Genomic DNA, 27,485 nt, shown 5'->3' on the forward strand with positions numbered 1-27,485 from the left:
CATCTCTCCAAAAAGAGAGTCAATTTTGGACTATAAAAGTGATAAATATTGATTAAATAAACTTGGAAAAGCACAAAATTTTAAGGAAGAAAATAAAAATCACCATTAATTCCTATACTACACTAAGATAATTAACCGCCATTAACCTTCCACAGAGTAGCCAATTTGTCTTTTTCTATGGCTCTACACAGAAAATTTTTATAAACAGAAAACCATACTATGGGATACCTGGGTGGCTCAATCAGTTAAACATCTGTCTCTTGATTTCAGCTCAGGTCATGATCTCAGAGCTCTGAGATCAAGCCCCATGTTGGGCTCCGTGCTGAGTGCAGAGTCTGCTTAAGATCCTCTCTTTTCTTCTCCCTCCACCCCCCCCCCCCCCTTGCACTTTTTCTCTCAAAAAAAAAAAAAAAAGTTAAAAAAAAACCCCATACTCTGTTTACATCCTATTATATAACACACTTTTTTCACTTTATTAAGTGGATTTGATATATTTATCAAAAATTTATGTCATGCAATGTTCTTCTACATCATCTTAAAAGATTGTATCATTTCTTGCAGCCTACTCTAAAGCCGTATTTATTCTTACATACACCCACATGATATATCTCGAAGGAGGTCAACAGATAGAATTCAGTAGTAGAAGGAAGGAAGGCCTCCATTCTTTTGCATGCATAAAGATATTACCGAACACTCCCTGAGTCTTCTAATTTTTGTTCAGTGATATGGCTTTATCTATTTAAAAAGTGATATTAAATTCAAAAAGATGGAGGCATGGTCATTGTACCAAAGAAACAGCTCCATGTATAAGTGCACACGAGTATTACAAAAATTACTGCAGGCTTCTCAGCCTCCATCTGAGTCACTGCAATGGCGAGTGTCAAGCTCAATTAAGCCTGTTCCCTGTGGCTTACAAGGCTAAGTGGGTAGAGGATAAAAGGAAAGTAACAGTGGCTCTGGATTCTTTCTAAAATCTTATTTATTTATCTGGGATTTAATATCGAACTGCTAGCTTAAAGTTCCTACAGGAAGTTTTTACATCTTGCTTACAGTATTAATAGACTATCTGGTCTTCAATATTAATGAAGTTGGAATTACTAGCTCCCAAGTATTCAGAGAGGTGAACCAAGGTGGCCCTTGAGTTGGTTTTTAAAGGAGCTATTCCGCATCAAGGAAAATTCTTAAGACATTGCTTCTCTCCAAAAAAGAAAAAAAAAAGTCTAGGAAAAGATCCAGTCATAATTATCATGTTCTGCTTAACTTAGCATAAAATTACAAAATGGAAAAATTAACAGATCTCCCGAAAGGATGAAGCATAGACTATTTCATATGGTAAGACTTCTAGAACACAACGTTGGGAGACAAAAGCATTCTACAATAGCATGAAAAAACAGTAGGACTTCACTGACTTAAAAAAAAAAAATGAGAGAGAAAAACAGGCATACCTACATGTGAAGAGAGATCATTAAAATGTTAATAGTATATAGGTCATAGAGTGTGAGATTTCTCATGATTTTAATCTTTTTCTTTGCATTGCTAGAGTTTTCTATATAAGAATGCACTATATTCATAATCATAAAAATAAGGAAGCGGTGTTTTGGGAAAAAGCACACACACACTCAACAAAAGAGAACACAATCTCAAGGAATGTGGAGCCCATTTATCTGATTCAGAAACTTAGAAAGATAAACAAGATGAGTCTGCTCCGGGGCCTGGTGTCCTGCCCAGTCTTTTGTCTCTTTCCCATTGCTCCTCTTTTCCTTTGATTTCCTGAGGTAAGAGCAGTCCTTTGCATGGTTAAGTAGACAACTGCCACCCTGTGCGGGGAGTTGGCCCAGCCAAGACAAACCTCCCTGAAACCGAGGCCTCCCCAATCCTGCCTAGAGGGTTGGTGTTTCTCCATCGGGTTACATGAAGAAGAGTTTAAGCGCAAATATCATCTGGGAAGAATATCCCATGGAGCCCTTAGCTGCTCCTCGGTTTCAAATGACCCTACACCCACTTAGCTAACCAGACAGGTAACAGACACAGCTTAGCATGTCCGACAGCCCTAGTGAGGAACCCAGGCAGCCAGGGACCTCCCTTGGAGAGCAGGGATCTGGTGGCTGCGGGGAGCGTGGAGAATCAGGCAGTGCTGCTGGCTCAGAACTGGGTTAGAAGGAAAAGAGGTCCACGTGGGAGACAAAGTTATTTTATGGCGCTCACTGCAGTTGTAGGACACCCCGGGGGAAAATGGACCAAAGCAGGTGCTCGTCACTTCAAGAGGTCTCGTGGGGCTCAAGTCCTATAAGGAACAGGTCTGTGTTCCTCGGCTACATTCATCGGCTCCAAACTTAGGTTATACACTGCCTTAGCTTAATGAAACCCTCATCTTTATGTTAAAATTCTTCTCTGCAACTCTCTACAGTTAAACGGTTTGTCCTTTCTTCGCGTCTACCCAGGATGGTTTCTCAGAGCTGCTCGGTCTCCTCTGTGGTACCGATGTTCTGTATTAACTGTCCCCCCCCCACCCCCTACCCCGTCCCTTCTCCTGGGCTACAGTCCTGGGGCTGCACTGAGCTTTACCTCTTCCTCTGCTCCAGCTTCCAGGCCTTTCCTTGGTGCTTTCTGTAAAAGCACGACTCCCAGTACAGCCTAATCTCAGATCTCCTGAGTGGAGTTTCTCCTGACACCCGACCTCTACCTGTGGGCATCTTTCCCTCAAGGTCGGCATGTAGGTCACACTATCAGTTTCTGGCCTCACTGCCCTCAAGATAGGAACACGCTTTAAATCCAGACTGACATGCCTTTTGCTGCAGGGAAACCAACCATGCTTCAGGTCCCGATGCCAGAGGACCACTGTAAGACAAAGACATTAGGCAAACCATGGGAGAAAACTCCACTTTATTGCTTTGTTGCCTCCTCCATCCCGTTGGATCCGGGGAGTGCTCTGTCCCCACGTGAGAACGACTCATCTGCTGGGCTGGGGCTCAAAAGAGCTGAGTTTGGCTTCAGGCTCAGCTCCTGGTCTCAGGGCACAGAGCTCTCTTTTGGTTTCAGTTTCCGCATTGATGAAATTCCCACCCTAACTTCAGGGGTTAACTTTTAGGGAAAAATATACGAAAATAAGTAGAAAGAAACTTTTTAAAAAATAAAAAGCCAACATAAAGGCACCAGATTTAAGGCAGTAACCCTCTCTCTGGCTGACCACCCTGACAGAGACAGCTAATGACCTGGACACCCAGACGCGGGGCCACAGAAATCACAGATCGGAAGCTACTCTAGATAAAGTTGCTGAAGGAGAAATTCCAAAGCAGGCCGGTGTCTTCTACCCCTTTCCCAGGGCTTTGAACCTCACCTCCCCACAACTTGGCTGCTGGCCAGGGGGGGGGGCAGGACAACCCCAAAGTCCCAAGGCCAGCACATTCAGAGGTTTATAAAGTCCCATAGGCAAGCACACACCCTTCCCCTTTGTGCTTATACATTTAAACTACAGTTTCTCTAAATGAAGCACTTTATTTTTTCCTCCTTTTTCCAAAGCCCCAGGCACTTCCATAAGCACAGAAAGGATGCCTTTGCTGCCGGCACAAGTGAAGGCGATGGGGCCAGCGATCGTGCCCGGCGGGAGGATGTTTGCCCTCAGTCCTCGAGTTACCTTGGAGTCCGTCTTTCTCAGAGATGCTCCCGCGTCCACCAGAAGCTGGCACACAGCCCGGTTCCGCTGGCAGGCAGCCTTGTGCAGTGCGGTCTCACCCCTAAATCAAAGATGAAATGGGAAACCACCCATAAAGGGGTTGGGGGCAGGGGTGAGAGTGGGGGCGGAGGCGGCAGGGAGGGGGTGAGGGTAGCTTCCTATCCCTCCTGCTGGGGTTCTGTGCTCATCCGCCTCCTTCCCTATCCGTAGCGGAGACCGGGGGCTGGGCGTCTTCGGGGGAGGTGGGTGAGGGGGTGTCAAAATGCCTTCAGTCATCAACGAACCATAATCATCTGACACCAGTCGCTTGTCTCACAGTGTTAACTAGGCTGAGTGATTTTGTTTTCAACCACTAGCGTTGGATTTAGGTAACACCCAGTAGCACTGCTGAACACACTGATGCGGGAGACGGGAGACCGGGCCTAGCCCCATGAAACAATGTCCTCTGTGGACACGTTCAGGCAGAACATAGGGGCACCAGATCAGGGACATATGGGGCAGGCATGGGAGACCAGAGGCCTTTCCAGCAACTCCACGCAGGGCTTGGCACACCATCATCTGGCCCTTGGCAGAGTGTCTCTGGGGGACTTGACGTGGAAGGATCAGGTCAACCCAAGCCACCCAACCTACTGAGGCCATGTGAATGGCAGGTGGGAGTGCATGGGCCACCACCGAGGACATCTGGGGGAGCTGGGAACATGAGCTCTCCCCTGTTGGCCGCAGGAAGATGGCAAAGCTAAGTAGCCATTTCCACCGCCTCTATGGGGCAGTCCAGGGAGGAGGAGATTTCCATTCTGAGTCCAATACTGAAAAGGTGTTTAAGGCCAAAGCATATGGAAAATCAAATGCAGTCCTTAGAACAAATGCATAAGTGACAACCTTGCCAATAGGTTGGGGTGAGCGGACAAAGTCTCTGTCACAATGGACGGTGTCTTCCCTTTCTAGTCAGTCATAACCATGGAAGTCTATCCTTTCCACTCAGCTTCCATCCTACTCTTTTCTCCTTTTCCTCCTCCAGACCTACTGAGCTCCTCCCCACCCATTTTTATCTCCTTTCAAATGTCTTTGAAGTTTTATAGTGCTTTCTATAAGGCTTTCAGGGGGAGACGGTTAGCCTTTCTTTGTTCCTATTTGGGGAGGAGGAGCTATTTTGCTTCCCTAGGAATAAAAAAAATTGAAAACAAACATCATGAGTTTGAGGACCACCCCAGAGAGGATGATCTTCTCAACGAGAATTTCTCATCTGAACCACAGAACATAAAAATGGTTGGAATGACTATATTCTTAATTCTCCAATGGCTGCATACATCTTGTTGCATTCCAGACCCAGTATAGGTTTCAAACAAAGCACGCTATAGGGTATTAGGATGTAATTTTCTCACAAACCCCAGTTGAGAAAAAGTAAATAAAAAAGGTAGATGTATTTATTTAGACTTTTCAGCAGTCTGTGATGCACTGTGCAAAACTACCTTGCGCATAGAAAGCTCTAAATGATGAACAGCGACGACTGTGCGTGCAGTCGTTATGATTCTTGTCATCAATTTTTATTGTGTGATTCTTGATTGAGAAGATTAGCCCTGCCTGGTTATAAATACAATGGAAAGTGAACTTCTTACCACCGACATTTAAATTATCTGTTGTAGGCTCTATAGACTACCTTCTCCTCCAAATACTCTCTGAAGAAAATAATCTAGACTATGTAACAAAGGCAACACTCACGTTTCGCTGTCTGCCATATCCAATAACTCAGAAGGTCCTAAAGAAGAGGAAAGGAAGACCCATCAAAAATAAATCCAGAAACTAACCATTAACACAAAAAGTCTATAGTCACAGAATTAAAACACCTTGGAAAGGTGAATGAAGTAGAGTCACTCGGTGGGAGGGATAATAGGACCACCTCCCCCGCTCTGCCCCCCGAAAAGACAGGTTTTCTCTATTCCCACTCACCAACTTCCCAACCACCACCGACCAATATGCATGGGATGATACAGGCTATGCTTTTAAAACGGCTTTCAACCAGGTTGAAGAAATAAAATCCATCAGAATAGAATAAGTGAGAAATAACTAAAGGGTTACCTTGGGAGGACGGGGACACGTTGGTGGGCTTTAAGGATTATCATTCCCCAGCGGCAGATTGTTTGAGATGGGCTTTTATACAGTATGATTTTAAAGCTACAAGATACCATAGATATCATCCAGTCCAATATCTATCTTCTAGAAACAGAGTAAAATTGTATTTTTCATAAAATTTCCCTTCAAAGACCTATGTATAAACACCAAATGGTTATAGATGCTTCCTTAGGAATGGAAATGTCCAGTGGGTGTGTGCACTGATGATGTTCTATTTGCTCAACAATTAAATCATTCAATCTGCCAACAACGCTTGGAATGGCCACCTTTCTACCTTCTGCACCACTGCTGCCCTCCCCAGCCCTCCTGTACTCTAATCAGTCTGCAGGTATCAGCTGAGACACATTTCCCATAAAGCCCTCTACAATCTCTACTCGGAATTCTGCATTAAATGTTCGGCCTATATGCCCCCTCACTTTGGACACTAACCCTTGTCCTCTAATTGGGAGGGTGACATAATTCATCATCCAAATTGAGATTGTCCTAGATGGGAAGGGCTATGTAATTAGCGATCATGACATTCAAACCGTAATAAAACCACCTGCTGATTTGTCTCTCTGTACAACTAGACTCCGGTAAACCCCTTTGAAGCTGTGGCCTATGCTTTGTTTACCACTGCGTCCTTCCTCAGTGCCTGGCATGGAGCCTGGGACCAAGCAGACGCTTACATGTTTGTTTGGATTAATGAATAAATGGGCTTGGATGTGCCGAACGCAGTTCTAGGTATTGAGCATTCTAGTCTTTAGAAATAGGACCCTGTTGATTTCCTGACTGTCTTGTCAGGTATCATTATCACTGAAAATGTGCTTATGTGATTACTTATTACGTGAAAAGAAGAAAGGGAAGAGGTTAGGACTTTCCAACCATGGAAAGTCACTGGGCAAGAGGATGACCGAGGTGCTGCGGGACCTTCACAATCCTCCCGGTCATCCAAGAAGCTGCCTCTTCTTTCACATCTCCTGGCCGTCTAGGCCACGTGACTCTTCCCTCATACCCTCTGCCCTGTTCGCCTCTTCCCTTTGTCCTCTTTGACAAATTAGGCTTCCTAATTGGTCTCTGCCTGGAGCGTAATGAGCATACCGACACAGTTACTAAGAAAAATGAAAATCTCTCTTTTCATTCGGATTTCCAGGTTTCCGATTCAGCGTACTGACTGCTCACTCCCAAGTGGTCAACCGCGAAGGTCAGCGGTCTTTCACCTGGAACCGACCTTCCTCAATTCGCTCCAGGTCCCATTTTTTTATATCCATTCAACGGGTAGCTGTGCCATCACCAGCCTGTCTCTCGGGCTCTCCCCAGCTGGCAGAGCTTATTCCCTCCACTGTCCTGATCCAGAACAACCTTCTCTTTTCTAGCCACACACCTAAATGTTACCCGTCCTGGGAAGCCCAGTCTGTGACAGGCCTTCTGCAGAGACCAGCTTTGACAGAAAGACTCTCTCCCCTCTCTGCGCTCCCGTGACACGGACTTGGTTCCACCCTTGTATTATGTATTTGCTTTTCAGGCCTATCCCTCTCTCCCTAAATGAATTATACCAAATCCCTGCCGTGGAAGAATATTTAGTATTTTTCCAGCACCCATCCTACATTAAGGACTTAGCAAAGACTTAACTCCTTTATTTTTCCTCAGTCTTGTGGTTCTAAGGAAGCATGAATGATAATACCCACAACACACACCCACGGAAGGGCAAGACGGTACAGCGTGGCGACGGGTACCGGAGCTGAACTTCCTTGCTTCCAAATTCGGGCTCTACCTGGCACTTACTGGATCTTGGGCAAGTTCATTTACTCTTAGTCTCTCAATGGCCAAGGACGATAAAGAAGCATTGATAGTATTTATCAGGACTGTTGTGCGGTTGCGTAAGTTCATATAAGCCATATGTTTAAAATGGGAGCTGGGCCGCTGCATGCCATGCCTGAAGTTTGGATCTGAAGGGTCCTACTCTCCGCCGGAAGCAGATTACACTAAGCTGAGATGCGGAGCATCCGTGGACGGAGGGAGTGTCCTGGGCTCTGCATTTATCTCCGTTGACTTCTGAAGCTACTTGTCGACTCAGATTCCATGTCCCGAGAACCAGTGCTCCAGACCCCGTCAATGGCTGGCGAGGATTTCTCCACAAGGTCAAGAACAAGAGTGCTTACAGTGTCCAGCGGTCCTCACAGAGGGTGAGGGAGGGTGCCGGCCACCTTGAGGGAACCTCTGGAGCCATTCCTTTGGAAAGCAGCTCCGTGAACGGGAGCAACCCAGCCCCAGGGCACTCATGGCAGCTCCGTTCCGCCAGCCCCTGTGAGTGCAAGTCTGTTCAGGCACCAGAGGCCCCACGCTCCTCCCCTTAGCCCTCAGAGCCGCCCCCATGGCTGGAGGGTCCATACCACCAAGTCCTGTCGGAGAGAGGCTGCAGGCCCAGCTAAATCTGTGCTAAAACCATCATCGTTTGACACTCTGGAAGTGGGGACGAGGAAGAGAAGAGTCCTTGTTCCCCGAGTGTTTTATAAAAACCCCCATAAACGCAGCCAGCCCCGAACCATAAGAGACTGATTCTCCGGTCTGTGCGCCCCGCATGCCTGTAGCTGCCTCTCACTTTCCCCTTCCCTCCTTTTAGTCCTTGGAGGCTGACAGAGGTGAGAGGAAGCGGTGCTGCTCCTAAAATGAGATATTCTTTCTCTTAATTAAAACCTAACAAAACTCCAATTATAGGTTTCGTGAGTGGAACGGGCTCTGGGATGATGGACTTAATTAACCCAAAGTTTCCTCCTCTTCCTGTCAATCTATGTAATCACAAGAGAGCAGCACGTTTTGAACATTGTCGGGCAAATCACCCACGAACGGGCAACGATAGCAGTGAACCGATGACAGGAGGGGTCCGGAGCGGCTTTTAATAGCACGGACACCTCTTCTAATAATTTCTCAACCTGCTTGAAAATAACTGTGTTTGCATAATGCCGGCGAGAGGGGGTTCCGAGGAGGAAATGAGAAGAGGCTTAACTAAGTGCCAAGTGCCGCCCAAGAACAGGCTGGAGCTTCCCTTCCTGTACGTGACCTGCTGGGAGCTCCTTCCGTCGCATTTTGTGCTGTTTATAGTAGTGCCCCGTGCAGGTGAGTAGCGTGGATTCTCCAATCTTCCGGTTTGGCCAGAGACACCCAAAAGAATCCACACAGCCCTCACAAAGTCTCTTTAAAGTCTCTTTAAAGGAAAAAGTATTTCCAAAAAAATAGCATCTAGGATTTTTGGAAAGTTAATTTGAGTCTCACTCATAAGGGAGAGCCCAAGAGAAAGAAAAGAGGATGGAATTCTTCCAACTTCTATCCATGCTGAATATGCGGACGCAGGCCTTATTGTATATTTTAGGTGTGCATATGGTCTGGTTGTGGATATCATGCCATCTCCCTTAGGGAACTGGAAGAAATTTCACGACACTGTGAGCTGCGAGCTCACGTGTATTCCCTGAATGTAAAAGGACGTCTTGGTTCTCCGTCCCTCCTAGGGTTTACTACAATGTCCACACTCAGCCCTGCACCTGACCTACACCAGAAAACAACGGTCCAGTCCCGATCGAAGGGACACGTGTGCACGTTTCTCCATGAACCTTTCAGAGGCAGACGATCGATCGTACAGCTCTGCACCAGCTGTCACGGGAACCCTGCATGTAATACTTCTATCGATCGACCCTCACCGGGTTTTGGAACTATGGTGGGCAGAGACCATATACTACATACGGGTCTTGGCAAGTAGCCTAACACCACTGTGCTTCAGCTGTCACCCTCTGCCAGAAGGAGATAAGAGCGTTCACGATGGAGGATTGTTTTAAGAATTAAATGTGTTAACGCAAACAAAGCAATTCGAACCCTAAGAGTTAGCAGTGGCTATCGCTGTAAAATTTTTTCTCAAAAGTTCACGGGGGCAGAATTGACTTCTTTTAATGAATGAATGAAAACATTTAAAAATCAATGTGGATCCCAGCCAGCATCCTCGTTTTTCCTCAAAGAAAGATCCACAAATGTAACATGGATTCCAAAGACTGTGCTATATAGGAAACAGTCTGAAAGATAAGGGGGGAAGGTACTAAGAGGAGAGACACATCAGTATTGGGGGGAAAGCCAGGAAATGCAAAAGGAAGCCAGACTTCACCAATTTCCCAACATGGGAAATGGAACGAGAGGTTAGGCAGTCAAGCTTTCCAAACTGCAAGTGTGCTGGCCGGTGCTCACTGGACGCCCCAGCTCTTGCTGGAGCAACCCAGTCTTCAACACCGTCCCTATATCCTATAGGATGTCTTCCATCACGTGCATGCTTTAGCTTGCTTCCCACACCAAGGCATCCAAATCCCCTTTGCTATTCCTTCCACCTCCCCACGGCCTCTCTGTCCCCGGACTCATTTCCCATTAGTCTCCCTGACGCTGCCAGCAGACCATTCCAAATCCTCCTCTGCCCCGGGACAAAAGCCGCACAGATGTGGGGCGAGCTGGCACTGGGAATTCTAACAGCACCATCATCCTGTCCCAGCGGGATGGTGGTCCTTTCTCTCGGGGACCAGAGGCCGAAAAAGGGGGGTAAAGAAAAAGAAAAAAAAAAAAAAGAAAGAAAGACTAGAGACAGAAAATGGGGGAAGACAAAATAAGCCATTGAAATCAAAAAGGAAATGCATGAGTGAGATTTCTATCAGGACACACCGTAGGGGGGCCCAGGGGTGGGAGCCGGAGAATAAAAACAAAGGAGCACAATGTGCAGGGTGGTCAAAGCCTAAAGCAACACAAAAGTCTCTCGGAGAGGCACAAAGAAGGAGGAGGGAGTGGGCAGAAAATATGGTTGAAAGAAGCTGAAAAGCAGGAACCACTGGGGGACCTGGGCTGGAACCCCCTCGGGGTCCTTCCCTCTCCTCGCTGTCCCCATGGAATTTGAGTTCCCTTCCTCCTCCATTCTCTCCGCAACCCTCCCGAGGCCCAAATTCCAGTTTCTCATAAAGGAAATCAGCAGGCTGTGCATTTGAGAGAAAGTCCCAAAGAAGATGCAGGACAGAGAAAAATTCAAGCCGCCTGTGGCTTTTCAGAGCCTGCTATACGCTCCCGCCCCTCGCCCACAGCCCCGTTTTAAAAGATGCTTAGATGAGAAAGACGTTGCTTAGTGTGGAGCCTGGGGGAAAGGGGGGGCGTCGTCCTGACTGTGGGCCCCACTGCTCACCATAAATGACCTGTGAAGAGGGGGACAAAGCAGGGGGGAGAGGGGCTCCCACCTGAGCAAGGGTGCAGGGCACAAAGAAGCCCCTCGCCTCGCAGGCCCCTTGAAAGGGGCCCACGGACTTCTCAGAACCCTTGTCAAGAAGGCAACTTGATCATCAGGTCTTTGAACAAACTTTACGATTTATATCATGTGAAGCCACAGGAAAGACTTAAACCGGATTAGGGGGAAAAAAAAAGAGAGAGAGAAACTAAAACTTTTAAAGTTTTGCAGCACTGGAGATTGGCGAGGAGTGTCCCTCTCCATCTTTGGCACCAGGTAAAATTGTACTCTTTTCCCATTTACATGAATTCAAATGGATCAGACTTGTCTACCGCAAATCTGAGGCTATTTATAAACACATTGTCACGGCTGCGTACATTCCGAACCCTGGCCTCCTGGAGGCTTCTTGGAAAAGGCTGTTTTCCTTGTCAGACCAAGGGGATTCTAGAGCTGCCACGACATAAAATTAGGAAAGATTATTTCACGGAGCAGGGGTCACATTAAGAGGATGGCTACAGAGCAGGGAGAGGGTTATGCTTGTCCAGGAGCTTGTCCCTCCCTCCGAGAATACTATCATTTACAGGGGTGTCTATCATTTAAAAGAGACAAATTTTTCTGCAAAAAAGAGTGTGCAGTCTCCACATGCACAGGCTAATACAAATTGTCATCAGCGACCAAAGAGGTTAAAACGAACGGCAGCAATGAAAACCGGGCAGCTGAAGCGCCGCGTTCTTGAGGAACCTGCTGACGTAGGTGGGCCATGTCAAGAGAGCTTCAGGAATACTCCTGAGTCAGTAGAAATATGGAGATCAGCGTTCAGGCTGAAATCGACCATGCCTAGTAGGTTGATAAATGCTGGTTTCAGTAAGAAATCAACAACGAGTTAGTTCCCACTATTTGACTATAGCACGGAAAGGCTAAAAAACTACCATCCCTTAAAACTGTCCTGATTCTTGGACTGCAGAGCAGCGTGAGCTTTTATTTTCGCACAGAAAGATGGAGTGTGCTTCGTATCTCCAGTCTCTCTCTCAGGTATGTACTGGTCAGTGAGAGACCCTGGTGAGGCGGGGAGGGAATCAGAGGCCTCTCGTGACTGTGACCGTGACCGTGACTGTGGGAACTGCTTGCCTGTGAGGGAAGTAGAGGTGAGATGATCTCCACTTGCTTTTCTCATTATCATAAATATTAAACCAACTAACTTGTAAAATCTACTTCCCCCCCCAAAACTGGAAAAACAAACAGCCACCTCCCCCCCAAATTAATAGATTGCTTTATTGTCCTTCTGTTTTGACAGGGATAGAGAGCTGTATTGTGTGATTCACCCTTTGCAAGAGATGCTGGGGATGGAAGAGAAAGGAGTTTAGTGCTGGAACATCAGGCTTTGGTTACGGCACTGAGAGAGTAACATACCAGCTTGATACACCGCGGGGCAATGGACGCGTGCACCAAACCACAGGTGGGGTTTGAAACCGCAACCTTTCAGAGGCCCTGTTATTTAAGGCCGTGGAAAAAGTGGGAGAAGTGAAAATCTATGGTTTAGACTAATATCATCCCATGTCTCATCACTCATGCCCCTGGGGGCATGCAACTGAGGAGAGGAGTTTTGGTTTTGTTTTTAGTGTAAGTATGTCCCAAATATTGCACAGATCATACTTAGGCTTAGAAAGGGGGAAACTGTTGTTGTTGAAGAACTTGCAAATAGAAGGAATTATTGTTGCTAATCAACCTGAGGACCCAGAACCAAAGCAAAATATAAAAGCCAAGGTCCAGGGGATTGTCGGTGGGACAGTAATTCAGGATACTGAGGAGGTAAGCTCATCATTTTCAACTGAAGAAGACAGAGGGTAAGGGAGGATGGGAGGTTAAATCTGGCCACAGATGATTTGCAGCTCCTTAAACAGTTCTGTAGAGGTGTTTTCAATTGAATTCTGCATTAGATTATATGTTTTTTTTAGCCTTAACTGCCTAAAAATAGTGACTATCGTGTCTGTGTGTGTGTGTGTGTACACACTGGTCTGTAACAGGTAGCTCCTGTTAAGCACTCCGCAAATACTTGCTGACTACAAGACATGTTGGCTGAACTGAATAAAAACAGGAGCGGAGCGCCTGGCTGACTCAGTCGGTTAAGCGTGTGACTTGACTTCAGCTCAGGTCAGGACCTCAGGGTCATGGAGCGCCATGCTGGGCTCCGTGCTGAGCGTGGCGCCTGCTTGAGTTCTCTCTCTCCTTCCTGCTTCCCTCATGCATACATGCTCTCTCATGCACTCCCTCTCTCCCTCAAAAAAAAAAAAAAGAGGAGCAAAAAGGAATGTGCATGTCTACTAATACACTTACTTTCTTCAGCCTGAATCTGGATGGTACAGCCTCGCCGCGAAGGCTCAGAGAAAATCTTCCAGGATCTCTCTGCACCTACATCTAGCAGAGCTAGAGGCTGTTTCAAAAACAGCTAAGCCAGGGAGACTTTGCCCTGTACTCCAGCTCTTAATTCCTAGAAACCCTATAAATGTGGGAAGCTGATAATCATGGTCAGGATTTGGGATGTATCCCTGTGTTTATGCCCCTTATGGGGCCTTCCAAGAGAAAGATGCTGAGGTGCTTGTTACTTCTAGCAACTATCTAACCATGGAAGACATGAGAGTCCCAGGTATTTCCAAAGAGAATGAAGTGTGGCTTAAGTTGAAATGATGCATGAGATTCAAATGGAAAAATGACAGAGAGAGAGAGAAGCCAAAAAGCTGGGAAAAAACCGTGCTCATGTAACCCTCAGAGTGAGAAACTATAAACATGGATTTGGTACCTGGTCCCAACTAGGCAACTTAAAGCTCTTCCCAAAACAATCCAGTGTCTTATGTCAGGACACATTTGTTCTTGTCTTTTATTTTTCAATCAATCAGCTCCCCACTACCCTTGAAGACCTTGATAAGAGAATTCTTATAGGAGCCGTTGGGTCACAGCAACCCACACGGGTCGGTGGTCTGTGGTTCCATCTGCTTCACCGCAGCCAGGGGTGTCGGCTAAAAGGTGGGGAGCAATTCTGCTGTTCCAAGGATAGCCGGGGAGACAGCCCGCTTCGACAGCTCAGTTGCTTCGTGGAGAAGTGCCCCTTGGCTCGCTGCACCTACTTACCGTGGTCCAGGATATATTTCACGATCTCCCCGTGGCCGGTTTTGGCTGCGTGGTGAAGGAGGGAGCAGTGGTCCGGGCCCTGAATTAGCAGACTGCCTCCATTTTTATAGCTTTCCATTAGCTGAGAAAGAGACACAGGAAAAGCAGCTCAGGCAGAGTCCGGAACAAGGGAACGTACAGCTAACCAGTTATAAAATGAGAGTGATGTAGCAAACCGCAAGTGTTTCTAGCCTCCGAGGACACGGGGAAGTCAAAGGGACAAAGCAGCGTTCCCGGACCGTGTTAGCAGCCGGCTGGCGGGCCGGAGGCCGCCTCCCCTCCCTCCGGAGAGGGTCTGCGGGCCCTGAGCAGCCCAAGGAGACTGAAACGTGCTGAATGAGTTATTTCTTTTCTGTTTGATGTCTTTTTCTTTTCTGGGCACTGGTCGCTGTCCCAAGAGAGTGAAGGGCAGCAAAGAGAAGAAACACTTTCCTATGTTGGCTCGGCTTTCTCTTGAGTGAAAGAGTAATTAGGGCCGGAGACAGGAATAGCTTGGTGTCTGGTAGCTAAGCTCCTTCCCGAGCCTATGGTTTCTCTCCAGCCTCTAATGAACCTAGCTACCAAATGCGGAAGCTGCTTCCCCCTTTCCCGTGGGAGACGGTGGCACACGTGTGTACAGCCTTCTCCTAGATCTGCAGGCCAGCCAGCACGCCTTCTGCGAGTCATCTAACCTGCACCCAGTGAGGCTAGAAAGGACCCACAGGACGAGAACCCAAGGGATTCAGAGAATGTGGCGGGAGAAACCTGAAATACCTATATTGTGAGAACAGACTGGAAAATGACCAACAGATTTTGTAGCCTGAGAACCACGTGGTGGTATGAGGATGTGGTCTCATTTCACGAAATACTGAACATTACAGAAAGTGTAAATGGGTCCCCGTTCTCCAAAATGCTGTATAGGAGAACGAAAGGAGTCTTTCTGGAACTTCTAAAGGGTAGTTTTAGCACAAAGAAGAACAGAATAAGCCGGGAGGTACCAAGCAGAAGGAATGGATCTATCACCAAGAAGCTAGATGGCACATTATTTAAAAAAAAAAAAAAAAAAAAAAAAAAAAAAAAAAAAAAAAAAAAAAAAAAAAAGCAAGCATCTCCTAAGGTCAAAGAAAGTAGACTCATAGTTCATGGTCTCACTCAGCTCCAACCATGGAACCACCATGTGACAGACGCCAGGGAAACAAAGATGAACAGGACTCAGTCCCTGGCCTCAAGACCTTGCCATCCATGGGGAAGACAGATGTCAAAGACACATGCAGTGATGGAGAAGAACATAAGGAGTTTCTCACAGGGTGAAAAAGAGTCGGGGAAGGCTTTCTAGAAAGTAGGCCAAAACGAACAGTTGATTGGAAGTAAAGAACATACGGCGACATTTATCCCTCAACTTCGAGGCTAGAGGACAGCAAGAGGTAGTTAGCAGTTTTCCACAAAGAATCTATGCATATCCAGTACTGTTCAACATCAGTCTTACGACGACACGCCCTTTCTTTTTACGCAGATCTGTAGAGATTTGGGTTCAACGGAGTAGCAAAGACCCAGTGCATCAGCAGCCCAGATGCTGCCTTTCTGTGGGTTTTTTGGACCCTGCGGACATGCAGGTAGTCTGTGGGTATCTTATGCAGCTCAGGGCCATGGCAGCCACTCCCAGCTGCCTTCCACTGGACGGCTCCTGGGGTCTCGGTTCTCTGCTGTCTGCTGTGCACTCTCTCTCTCTTACAGACACACACACGGTTTAGTATTTAATATTTCTTCTGCTTTCTGCACGGACTAGACAAACAGAAGAAGGTGGAAAAGAAAGAAAACGGGAAGAAACACTTGGGAAGGAAAGAGAGAAAAAGAATGAGAAGGAAAAACTCCATGTCACTGCATTTCAACCTCTCAATAAATACGGTTGAGTAATTTCTTTTAGGCACTTAGGACATGATTGTAATGAAGAGGACCCATGGAGTATGGCCATTTCCCACATTTCAAATAATCCTCTATTAAGTACAAGGAGAGTGGGGTTGTGTACCCAGAGGCCTGGAAAATATGCTGCCTAGACTAAAGGCACATGCAAGATGAAATCAGATTTCAAATGTAGTTCGCACACTTTTTTTCCACTTAGAAGCTCTGCAAGGGCATTTAATAGAGGGCCTTGCAGGGTATACAGGCTAATACTGCTTCGGTCCACAGCTGGGCAACAATACTGAACTCCCAGCTACACTGCGTGGTGAGTGCGTTTTGCTTGTGGGCGATGATTCCTGGATGCACACAGGGCCACAGGCCCCATGTCCGGGCTAATGTGTCTAAAGATGACAGCTTATCAAGGTGTTTGCACCCTTCATGCCATTTCTTTCCTGTCAATAACCTATTAACACGATAGCACAAGGGCTTCTCCGTGGATTTAACAGATGCTTTGAAAGAACTTGCATCCAAGGTCATTGCTTCTTAGCTCTCTTTTTAAGGTGTTTGGTTTTTTGATCTGTAATGGCACCACACTCCACACAGGCTGGTGGCCTTGTGCCTTATGCAGTTACCAACATTACAGAGCAGATCCATGCCAGTGTGGTTTATATAGGGATATACGGGCACTCATGAGTCCCAGTGCCTGAAAAATGACAGGAGACCAAATGTAGCTTTTAGAATGCTCATGGACTATACTGTGTAATGAGTATTTGCATCTCCATTGTGTTTGTTAAAAAAAAACACAGACTAACACTACCTGCTAGCATCTTAGAGTCCCTTCTATGGAATAGAAACAGTTTTAAGAGCTTGGCATGTATTGTTACAGCTAATCTTCACAACAAAGGAGAGAGGCCACATTATTCAATTTTACTGATGAAGAAATTGAGGCACAGGGAGAATGAGATAATTATACAAAGTCACACAAACAGGGAATGGCAGAGCCAAGATCTGAACCCCAGCAGTCTGACTCCAGAATGTGCATTCCCTCTGGAGGCAGCAGCGGCCACTTCCTTCCCTCTGAACGAAGAAAATGTAAGCATGAATTAAAGTGTTGGAGGGAGGTCAGATGCAGTGTCCTTTGGGTAGCTGTGATCCCCCGAGTACAAAACTGTAATAATGTTGGAAGCTGTAGGCTCTGGCCTGGAGAATGTATTTCTGGGTGGTGTCCAGGTAATTCTTACAGATGCACTCATTTCAAGACCTGTCTAAAAAGAAACCTTTCAATTGCAAATAATCCACTTCTGGACATCGTGAGCACTGCACCTGGGCAACGTGCCACCCGTGTTAATCAGTCGAGACAACCAGCACAGTACCCCTGCATATGTTCTCCGCTGCTGGGCAATGTGGAGATGCTGGAAAGACTCCTCTGGCCCTCTCTGCCCACTTCTCAAAAGAGTGCCCTTCCCCCTCCAACTCAGCTAGCATAGGCAGGGAGGATGACGTATGATGTATGAGAGATCACGAAAACTTGGTGAGAAATGGTTGATGTTAAAGTTCTTGAAGAATCACCAAAAGTGTGGGTAGGAAGAGAGCTTACCTTCATAAGATCACCAGCTATTACTGCCTGCAAAATTGCTGTGGGAGACAAAAGAGAGATGTCCCATTAGTAGAAGACCCTCTCACTTAAATATCCCAAGGGGCTGGATCCACAGTTTGCAGAAATAGTCTCTATTTGAGGCAGGAATCAGGGAAGGAGAAGCATGCCAAAGGCTGAATCTTGCAACAGGGAAAAGCTTCCTCTTCATCCCTTCACTACCCTGGCACCCATTCTATCCATCATTCTAGAGTCTACCTCGATACCCCCTCACGAAGCTTGAGGCCACAGAGATTAGGTTCAAATCTTAGCTCCGACACAAGCTCTGAGCGAATCATGGAAACCCGCAGAGCCGGGTTTCCACATCGGCCAACAAGCAGGTCTAAATCTTACAGAATGGCTGAAATGATTGATGAAGTCATGTGGATGTTCTCAACTCTTCTACTTAGGCCAGCTGGGTGCTTAACCATGATTGCTTCTGCTCCCTTCTTTCCACTTCCTTGCACTTTGTCCTCTTGGGGTTCCAAATATCACTACCAATTTTGCTCTGCAGTGACCGACAACACCTACCGTTATGGAAAGGAAGGGGACTGGAGGTACCGAGGAGGGAACATGTATGTTCTTTATGTTCTGAAGAAAAGAGCCACGTGGTCAGCATCTAATCCACGGGTGACTCTTATGGAAAGAACTCAAAGTATTAGGAAACCTAATCTCATTGTAAAAATATGTACCTTCAGGGGCATCGAAGTGCAGGTACAAGTGCACTTGTCCTTGGGAGGTAGAGGATGAGGGACAGGAGGGGACTGCTGAGAGAGGACAGGATGCGTGAGCACCTAATGACAGTGTTGGATCCTAAAGGGAACATGTGCATTCTGTTGGAAACGGTCCCTTTGGAAAAACAACTACTTAGATTCTAGAACTATCGATAAAATGGATTATTTTAACGCTTGAATGGCACAAAATTTTAGAAGATAGTAATTTAAATTTTCTTTCTCAGTGTCATTTTATTTTTCATTTTGATTTTTTTTAAAGATTTATTTGTTTATTTTAGAGAAAGAAAGAGAGAGAGAGCATGAGCAGGAAGGGCCGAGGGGTAGGGAAAGAGAGAATCTCAAGCAGACTCCCCTCTGAACTCAAAGCCTGATTTGGGGCTGATCTCACCACCTTGAGATCATGACCAGAGCCAAAATCAAGAGTTGGACTATTAACTGACCGAGCCACTCAGATATCCCAATGCAGTGCCTTTCACAACACTATGAACTTGATAACCTAACTAGCTCCTCACAGAGCTAGTGGAGCTGTTCTGGACAGAGGTCCGGACTAGACACAGGGACCTGCAATATGGTGACAAGTAGGTCGCTCACTTGTAAGCACACTCTCTCTCTGAAAATAAATTAAAAAATAAAATCTTAAAAAAAAAAAAAAAAAAGAGAAGACATTGGACTAGGGTCTAATTCTAATCCCTAATTTAGCAGACATGTAAGTTTAACAAGGCAATGTTTCTGAATCAATTTTCTTATTTGTAAAATAAAATTTATAGCTATCCTGCTCATCTCTCTAATGTAAAAACAAAACCAACAAATAAAAGCTTTGGGAGTTCCGAACAGTAGAGTCCTTATTTTTTCAAGATTATATTGAAACTTTCCCCAGAAGTCAAAAGGAAAACAAAAAAAGAGAAAAGAGAGAGAGAAAAGAAAAAATGAGCTCATTAATTTAAAGCACTTGTGTATAAAATTTCATGTGTATAAGCACAACAAATCAGTGCAATAAAGGAACTACCCAGAACAAATTCTATTTGAGGAGCAGCAGGAAGGGAAGTAAGAAAGGAAAAAGAAAGGGAAGGACAGGAAGAGAAGAAGAAAGAAAAGAAACAAAAATATCAGAATCTGGGGAAAAACTTATTGGCTAGCTGTGGAGTTCAAAGATTTCTTGGAGGAGGTGAAATTTAAGCCAACTCTTCCATGGTAAGTGGAATTAATTAGTAAAGGAGATTTGGAGAATCCTTGCAAGATGAAGGTAGGATCTGAACAAAGACATGGAAGTTAAGTTGTGATGTCTAATAGAACCTGCGAAGAGCTATGTATCATCTTCCCTGAGGTGGGGAACAGTTGCAGATGAATATTGCCAAGTCGCAGGAACCCCCCCCCCCCCAGTGAGCACCTCTTCTGTCAAGATGAGACACTAGAGTTTATCCTGCAGGTGGTGAGAAACCACTGCAGAGGTAAAAGTAAACCAGAGAAGCGTGTAAGTATCAACCATGCCAGTTTGACCCCAGCCTCCCCCTCCTGAAAAGAGTTATGACCTGCTCTCTGCTCATTTTCTCCAGATTGCCCAATATTCTAGCCTCTTTAAATGTCTACCCCAGACTCATTCACAGTATTGCTATGCTTGTTGGTTTCCAGCAGCCTCCGGATTTAAAGTTCCCATGTACAGATAGAGGATCACATAACAGAATCATAACCACGAATAATTTCCAATTGTACTAGAGATGGAAAGCAGGGATATTTATTCTTAAGTCAAGCAATACACCCAAGGGTAGCTATTATGCAAACATTATTAGACTCAAGGCTCACTTCTCTTTCCTGATTAATGTCCTTCCCCGTGTACACTGTTGTTTAAGATCTCCTCTGCATAAAGAGAGCGTGGATCTATTAGTATTCAACTCCAGATAATAACTTTCTGAAAGATCAAGCTTCAAAAACAGATAATGAATTGTTATGATTACAGTATTACTCTTTATTATTTCTTGAGCTCCAAGCTTGCCTTCCTGCCTTTTCCAAAACTCTTTGCAACTGGGGAAATCGTGATCCCAAATGCAAAGAGGGTAAGTCAAATTGCTGATGAGACGTAAAGGCAATTGAGTAGATGGATAGCAGGTTTCCTGGACAATTAAATCACAGAAACGCACATAGTTAGGCAGGAGAGTAAGGGATAGAGAAGTGCGAAGTTTGTCATTTTTAGAGCTTAGAAGCAGACTCATTAATTCATATGAAATGGCTGGTTTTTCCTCCAGTGCTAAACTGCTCTCTAGTAAACATCCTGGAACTGAGAAGTCAGGACCGCCAGGAAGGAATCACCATCTTCTGTCTTAGTCTCTCTTTCTTGGGCCTCTATTCCCAATGGTCTGGACATCCTTAGGCATCTTGCATGAATGAACAATGGCTACCTGCTGGAATCAGGAGAGGGACAAAACAATCCACAGGGTCACTGGCTGGCCACCTGCTCCTGCCGTGCCAGGCCGTGTTCGAGGTTCTGGGGATACCTCTGTACAAAGCAAACCCAGGGAACTGGCATTTTGGCAAGAAACCCAAATTAGAAAGGGATACATTATAACTAAGCTAAGAGTCAGACTCCTTGTGAGCCCCTGGGAGCACCGTGAATCGGCTGTAACCTTGGGCGAGTTATAGTTTACCAACCTTCAGTTCTCTCGTTAGAAAAATGAAGATAAAGTCAGTTCTTTGGGGACTCTGCCTTTCAAATCAGCTCAAGGAACAGAGGACTGACTATTTTGGTCTCCTGTGTAGAATGAACATCATAGAATCCTGATGCTTTTGACCTCGTAACATAGAAAAAGAAGCATTTCTCACCTATGAAATGAGAAGGTTAGATTAAGGCCAATTACAGCTGTAGAGTTTGGCATATGATTACTTCCAAAGGGAGAGTTTAAGGTTGCAGTTTTTGCTATGCCAACAAAAATATTTAATAAAAAGTACACAGGGCTTGGCAAAGCCACGTATATGAGTTCTCGATAAATCACCCAAAATAACTACATCAACTCTGTACACTCAGCTCTATTTAAGAAGTTTAAATTTTCATATTATTTCTCAGTTCTTAAAGTAATATTCTCTTTCCAATCCGTTTGTCACCTAGTAATGATAGCAGTCACTTGAATATTTTTCAAAAAGTTATGGAAGAAAGGCATTAAAAGTACAAACTACCACTATCGAACAAAGAATAGCTTGTAGAGCCCTGCGTTGGGAGAGAAATCAGTTGCAGCACTGAGAAGCATAAATATATATCTGTTTTTGCCCAATTCTGCATAGTTTTAAACTCCTAAATAGTTCATCCGTGAAGCAAGAAACATGTCCTAGAACTGTCCCTTCAGAAGTGGTCATATTCTACATTCCAGAAGTATTTGGGGCTCTAGCCTAAATCTCTCATTTCATAGATGACAACACAGGCTTGATAAGTAAATGGACTTTTCCAGGGTCACACAGATAGTTAGCAATCCAGATGAAAGAGAGACTCTTATTTTTTTTCTTTTTTTTGTTTCTTTCACATTTTCTTTAACGTTACTGCATCTGACCCCTATGTTAGAATTCCTGCCACCATGCTGTTTCCCCTTGAAACTGAAGCAAGGTGGGCAAAAACTAAAACAACCCCAAGTAAAAGTCTCATGAATGCGTCCCATGCCAAATTAAGTCAATTTAAGACTTCAAGGTCCAAGACTTTTTATGCCAAAGGAGACATCGAATATCGAGGGCAGATGTTGCATTCACAATTCTGTTAATCTGATCATAAAGGGCATCTTCCTACTTGTCCTTTATTCAAAGTTATGTACTGCTTAGTCACCAGATGGCTTGCATTTTCCGCTGCCCAAGAGCCTACTTCTGCAGAGCCTTTCTTGCATTTTCTTTATCAGAAGCATTCTGTCCAATTTTTCTACTTTGTAAGTAGTCCATCATGGGACACGAGCAACAAAGTGTGAAGGCTTAGCTCCCCAAAACTAATTTAGTATGATCATTAGATACAGCAAAGGTAACTAACACTCATTTAATGGCATGGATAACTACTGCAAATTATGCTAACGAGGCATAAATGAGAAGCAGCTCATGAAAATGACTGTAATTAGTATTATTTTACATAGCCAGGCTCAACACAATGAGGTGAGAGAAAGGAGGAATTCGATATTTTGAGAGACCTCTGCATTTTAATGTAAGCCTAGAGGAGGTTTTGACAACCGCTAATAAGTTATGTGCCAATTATTTGTTAATAGCTAAAATACTGAGGGTTTTTAATATATTAGAACAAATTCAAGATTATTCTTATAATGACTCACAAATCTGTATTAGCTCTCTTTGACTGCATAACTGTGAGGCACTCACGGAGAGCTCCATCATCCCAAAACATAGAGGCTTCAAACAAAACAATTATTTGCTTTGCTCAAAAATCTGCAGTGTGGGCCAGGTTCAGCCAAAAGCTTGTCTCTCCTGCACCTGGCATAGGGTGGGCTGCTCCACTGAGAGCTCAAAGATCCACTTTCAAGATGATTATACAGGACAGGAGACTGGGTGCTGGCTTCACCTGGGAGCTTTCGTTCCCTGAGCATGACATTTCATGGTTGCTTGGGCTTCCTCCCAAGATGGTGACTAGGTTTCAAAAGCAATCATCCCAAGAAAGCCTCTTGGAAGTCACCTTGCCTTGGAAATCATGGGGTGTCACTTCTGCTGCTATAGTCTTAAGTCTGCCCACATTCAAAGAGGACCCAGACCACACATCTCAATGAAAAGAATGTCAAAGTCATATTGCAAGAAGGATGTGTAGGATAGGAGACAATGCTGTGACTGTTTCTGGAAAACTCAGTCTGTCACATCATACATTTATATTGTGATGTGCTTTGAGTAAGAGTGTTGACACTGACTAAGTTAGGTCTGGGAAATGGCCATGAATAATAGCCTTTGTTACCTGTGTCCTCTATAAGAGCATGTTTTGCACACAATGTCATCTGTTTTATGTCATGAGTATCTCAGCGGAATAAATACAAAAGGCTGACAACTGCTTACCTGAAGGATCAGCTTTTTGGAAAAGAAGGAAGAAAGGCAAGTAGAAGATCATGAAGACAACAAGTGTTTGTTGAGTTGAATTAAGAATTCTATCTAAAGTAAGCTTTACCCTGTATCTCTCTTTAATAATCAGATGTAGGAAAAAAAAAAAAAAAAACCAAAAACCAGAAACCACACCATCTCTCCCCTTTTTCCTCCTCTAGTCAAGCAAGCACTCACTCAGCAAACGCTAGTCCCATTTCCCTTCCACCAGGTCTACCAGCTTCTCCTCCTTTGCCAAAATACAGAGTGGAAGACTCAGAGCACACATTTCCAGGATCTCCTCCTCAGTGGGATTAATCTATCAGCGGCATCGGAAGGCCATGGAATGCTACAATGGTCTAATATTCAACCACCACCTGTGCCAATGGCGCTCAGAGTGTGTAACCATAGATGGGAGACTTAAATAGGTTTTGTTTCTCTCTAATGACAGGGTTAATCCTCAAATTGAATTAGTCCCTGCTAATTGAATGCATGAATGCATATGGGTTCTTTCCATCTGCTGCAGCAATCCTTTTGAAGCTACTATTGGCATGGAAGGCGTTTCCTGTTTGGAGAAAAAACAAACAGCCCCCTATCCAGTGTTCCCTCCTGGCAGAAAACCTCCACCTTGCTGCCAGAGGACCGGGACGTGCTCCCTTCAGAAGCGGTTGGTTCCATTTCTCTTATTTCCCCCCTGGAATTAGCTATAAACAGTGCGGGGACCAGATGTCCCTCCCTGACACCCCATTTGTTTACCTGTGGTTGTGAAATCGTTCTCTGGTTGTTTCACATGTGGAAACCCCATCTCTGCACTTAAGCCACAAGCACACGGACTGTGTTTTCACTTCTTTTTATTTTGTCTATATCCCATCTTTCAACAAAAACTCTAGTACAAGACATGTATGTAATTAGTCTAGTACAAGAAATACACGAAGTGCTTGGTTGATACTTATGGTCTGGTGATTTTGTGAGCTATCATTCAATCTTCTTCCAACCCTGAATCAAGGAAAACTTATTAGGGAATGGAAGAAAGCCCACTGTACTGGCCCCTGCTACGCTTGGCAGACAAATCTGGAGTTTAGACTATTTAGACTATTTTCCTATCTTTTCAGGCATCTCATAGTATTTACTGGATGCAGCAAAACAACATGGTAAGTATCTCATTAAACCAGAAATATTTATATTATGGGTCAAATCAGAGCCTTCTGCTAAGCAATGGTTTTTTCCTAGAACATCAGCAGTAAACCTTGGGTCAGTGTTAAGAGAAATTTCATGGGTTAATTTGCTTTGCGCACTGGGCTAGAGAAGTCAAGTTCACGGGTCTTCCCCTACTTCCCCTGAAAGTAGGTTACTTTCAGCCAGCTGCGTAAAATATATGCCAAACAGTCATAGGAGGGATGAGAGAGGTTCTTGAAAATGTCCTCCTGAGAATCCAAGTAATGCAAAATTAGTATGTTCTCTAGTAATGATATATTAATATTATCATCTTTGGACATAGTAGCCAACATTTAAAAAAAAATACAGTCCCACCTTCTGCAGTAATATCCAACTATTCCCTTAAAACTAGAAAAATATCACTTCCTTTTTAGTGCTAATATTACAGAATCCCACCAACTGTTCTGTCCAATTACTAGTAAGCCTCCACCAACAGGAAGGATTTTTCATGGATGTAAAGTGTTTTCGTCTGGTTCCACCTTACTAAATTCCTATTCACGAACCCCAAATAATCATAGTACACGGTAACACTCTTTCTCCTTCTTTTTTTTTTTTTCTCTTTCTCCTTCTTAACATGTGAATAAAGTAGTACATATTAAGATTCATAGTATGCTACAAAAAATTCTTGCCTTCTCCAAAGGTCCCCCATCTCTAGAATGTTGAGAGACTTTAACTTCGGCTGATGAGCTTTTTTTTTTTTTTTTTTTTTTGCTTTCCCAGCATGTGAATGCTAAAGCTATAATCCTGAGAAGCAAAGAGAAATGGAAGACCTAATAAATACGGATCTCCTTTGTCTCCCTCGAAAGTGCCGAGTAGAAGCCAGATGTTGCTGCTAATGACTTTGATTGAGGGCCTTGGAGATGGCTTCAGTGCCTCCGCCTCATCCCACCTCTCAACGTCGGGCCGCTTTCCTCCTATGAGAGGTCTCCTTGAATTCCTCTGATAAATTGTAGCTGTGTCCTTCAGGACCTCTAAAAGGAACTTGGGTTGCAAAGCTGTGCTCATATTTCATTCCGTGATAGCCGCGAGCAGATCTGACCTGGCCTGAAAGTGATGGATGGTTATTGGTTTTAACCAAACATCAAGACTGCGTATGGGAAATGGTGTTTAAGGCCAGGATCCAAGTACAAAGGAGTGTGTTCTGGAGTTCAGAAAGTTGATGGGTTTACGGGTCATCCAGTCATTGGGATGCACGCAAAGTACCTTATCACTGCCTAGCAGCATTCTGACCACTTTGGACGATGAAGGCCTTTTGAACTAAGAAGATCAGGTTTAGCCAAAACATTCCTCACTGAAACACAACTAAAACCAGTGAGGAGCTAACAGCAAAGGTCGCTTTCAGGGACAAACACCAGCAAAACACACGTGGAGCAAAAGTGTACAATTTTCTTTAAAAGCTACTTTCTACAGCCTGTTTCACTTTAAGTGTAAATACAATTTGTACCTGGACCTAAGTTATAATCAAAGACTAAGTTTGAACGGTCCCCAGATTTGCATAAGACAGATATTAATTGAAAGCATAGAAAAAATAAGCATTTTACTTCAGAAAAATGAACAGTAAGTTTTAACTTTCACTTTGACATTCTGCTAAGTTGACTTAAGCAGCATCACACCTTAAAAGTACGAATTCTAAAGTAAATGGTTAGTTCTGAAGCTTGCTCAGAAGATACAAAATAAAACAGGCTTCAGGATGTGGGCAAATCTTCCATGATATTTACTAAGGAACAGATTTTACCAATTGCCGTGAAGAGAAATGAAAACTAAACCTTCATTCTTCTTAGGAACTCCTATATTCTTAAGGAAAAAAAGAGTGATCTCTAAAGTAACACATGTATCCTTACACAGCCACACAGAGCCCCTGAGTGCTAAGGAAAGAAAGTGGCGCACGGAATCAGTTCCTAGGGAAGTTGTGAGAAATTGTCCATAAAGGGAAGATCTGCATTGGCAGAAAATACAGGTGGAGAATTTTCTGTGGAGAAGTCCGGCTGGTGTAGAGGCGTGGGTACATAAGCGATAAGCAGTCCCCCTTGAGAAAGGGGGATGTCTAGATTGGGGGTAGGGAGAAAAGAGCCGGGGAGGGAGTGAGCAGAGCATCCTGGAAGAACAGCTTCTAAGATGCAGACAGTGATATGAGGCCAAACACTTTCTTTTTTAAGTCACTGAAAATCACTCACCAACTCCATTGTCAGAATCCAACTTTGCAAGACTATCACTCTCTTCCTCAAATATAAAAGGAGCTTAACTAGAAAGACCGCTGGGAAATCAGATGCCCAAAGAACATCTTGGAGTGAGCCGTGTTTTCTGAGAAGGAGCCCGCAGAATTAGGGAAGATATGGGGTCCAGAGAGGCACACGGTCAGAGAAATACAACAAGCAGCTATACAAACAATTTGGTTTCCGTGACCTTTTTTGTGGTCTTATAAAACACCACCTCTAATTTTTTTTTTGGCAATGGCTGAAATCATTGCCTTTACTTAGTGGGGCACAAGAGCGATGGAAATGTCACCAGACTGCACAAGTGAGTGGGCTCTGGCTATTTACAAATCCTTTTTTTCATAAGCACAGGGGCCTTGCTTTGTCAGGAGAAAAGCTGGAAACTGCATAATTAAATAGCAATGTATATCATTACCTTGTTAAAGAAAGCTACCAGTGTGAAAGCGGCCTGCGGCATTTATGCACTTGCAAAGTTGATTTTCTTTCTTTTCAGGAGGCGAATCTGGCGAGGTGTGGAAACAGCAGGGCCATGTGTCATCATCACATCACCATGTGTCATCATCAAAAGCAGAAATAGTAAGGCCAGCACTCCTTT

At 44.6% G+C, this 27,485-nt stretch overlaps 1 protein-coding gene across 5 annotated transcripts in view; it reads right to left on the minus strand.

Annotated features, from left to right (window-relative positions):
* The window catches only part of DGKI (diacylglycerol kinase iota), a 442,305-nt gene that overhangs the window by 11,024 nt on the left and 403,796 nt on the right, over positions 1–27,485 (minus strand). For all 5 annotated transcript variants that reach the window (XM_045063016.1, XM_045063015.1, XM_045063018.1 and 2 more), the window contains 4 exons: positions 17,662–17,699; positions 14,148–14,268; positions 5,393–5,429; positions 3,635–3,734 (listed from right to left, as the gene is read on the minus strand). In XM_045063016.1, coding sequence (XP_044918951.1) covers positions 3,635–3,734; positions 5,393–5,429; positions 14,148–14,268; positions 17,662–17,699 — 296 coding nt within the window. The remainder of the gene's footprint in view (positions 1–3,634; positions 3,735–5,392; positions 5,430–14,147; positions 14,269–17,661; positions 17,700–27,485) is intronic.

This window comes from Mustela putorius, unplaced genomic scaffold (genome assembly GCF_011764305.1).
Source record: "Mustela putorius furo isolate JIRA1106 unplaced genomic scaffold, ASM1176430v1.1 tig00003845_pilon_pilon_pilon, whole genome shotgun sequence".
NCBI classification, from domain to species: Eukaryota; Metazoa; Chordata; class Mammalia; order Carnivora; family Mustelidae; genus Mustela; species Mustela putorius.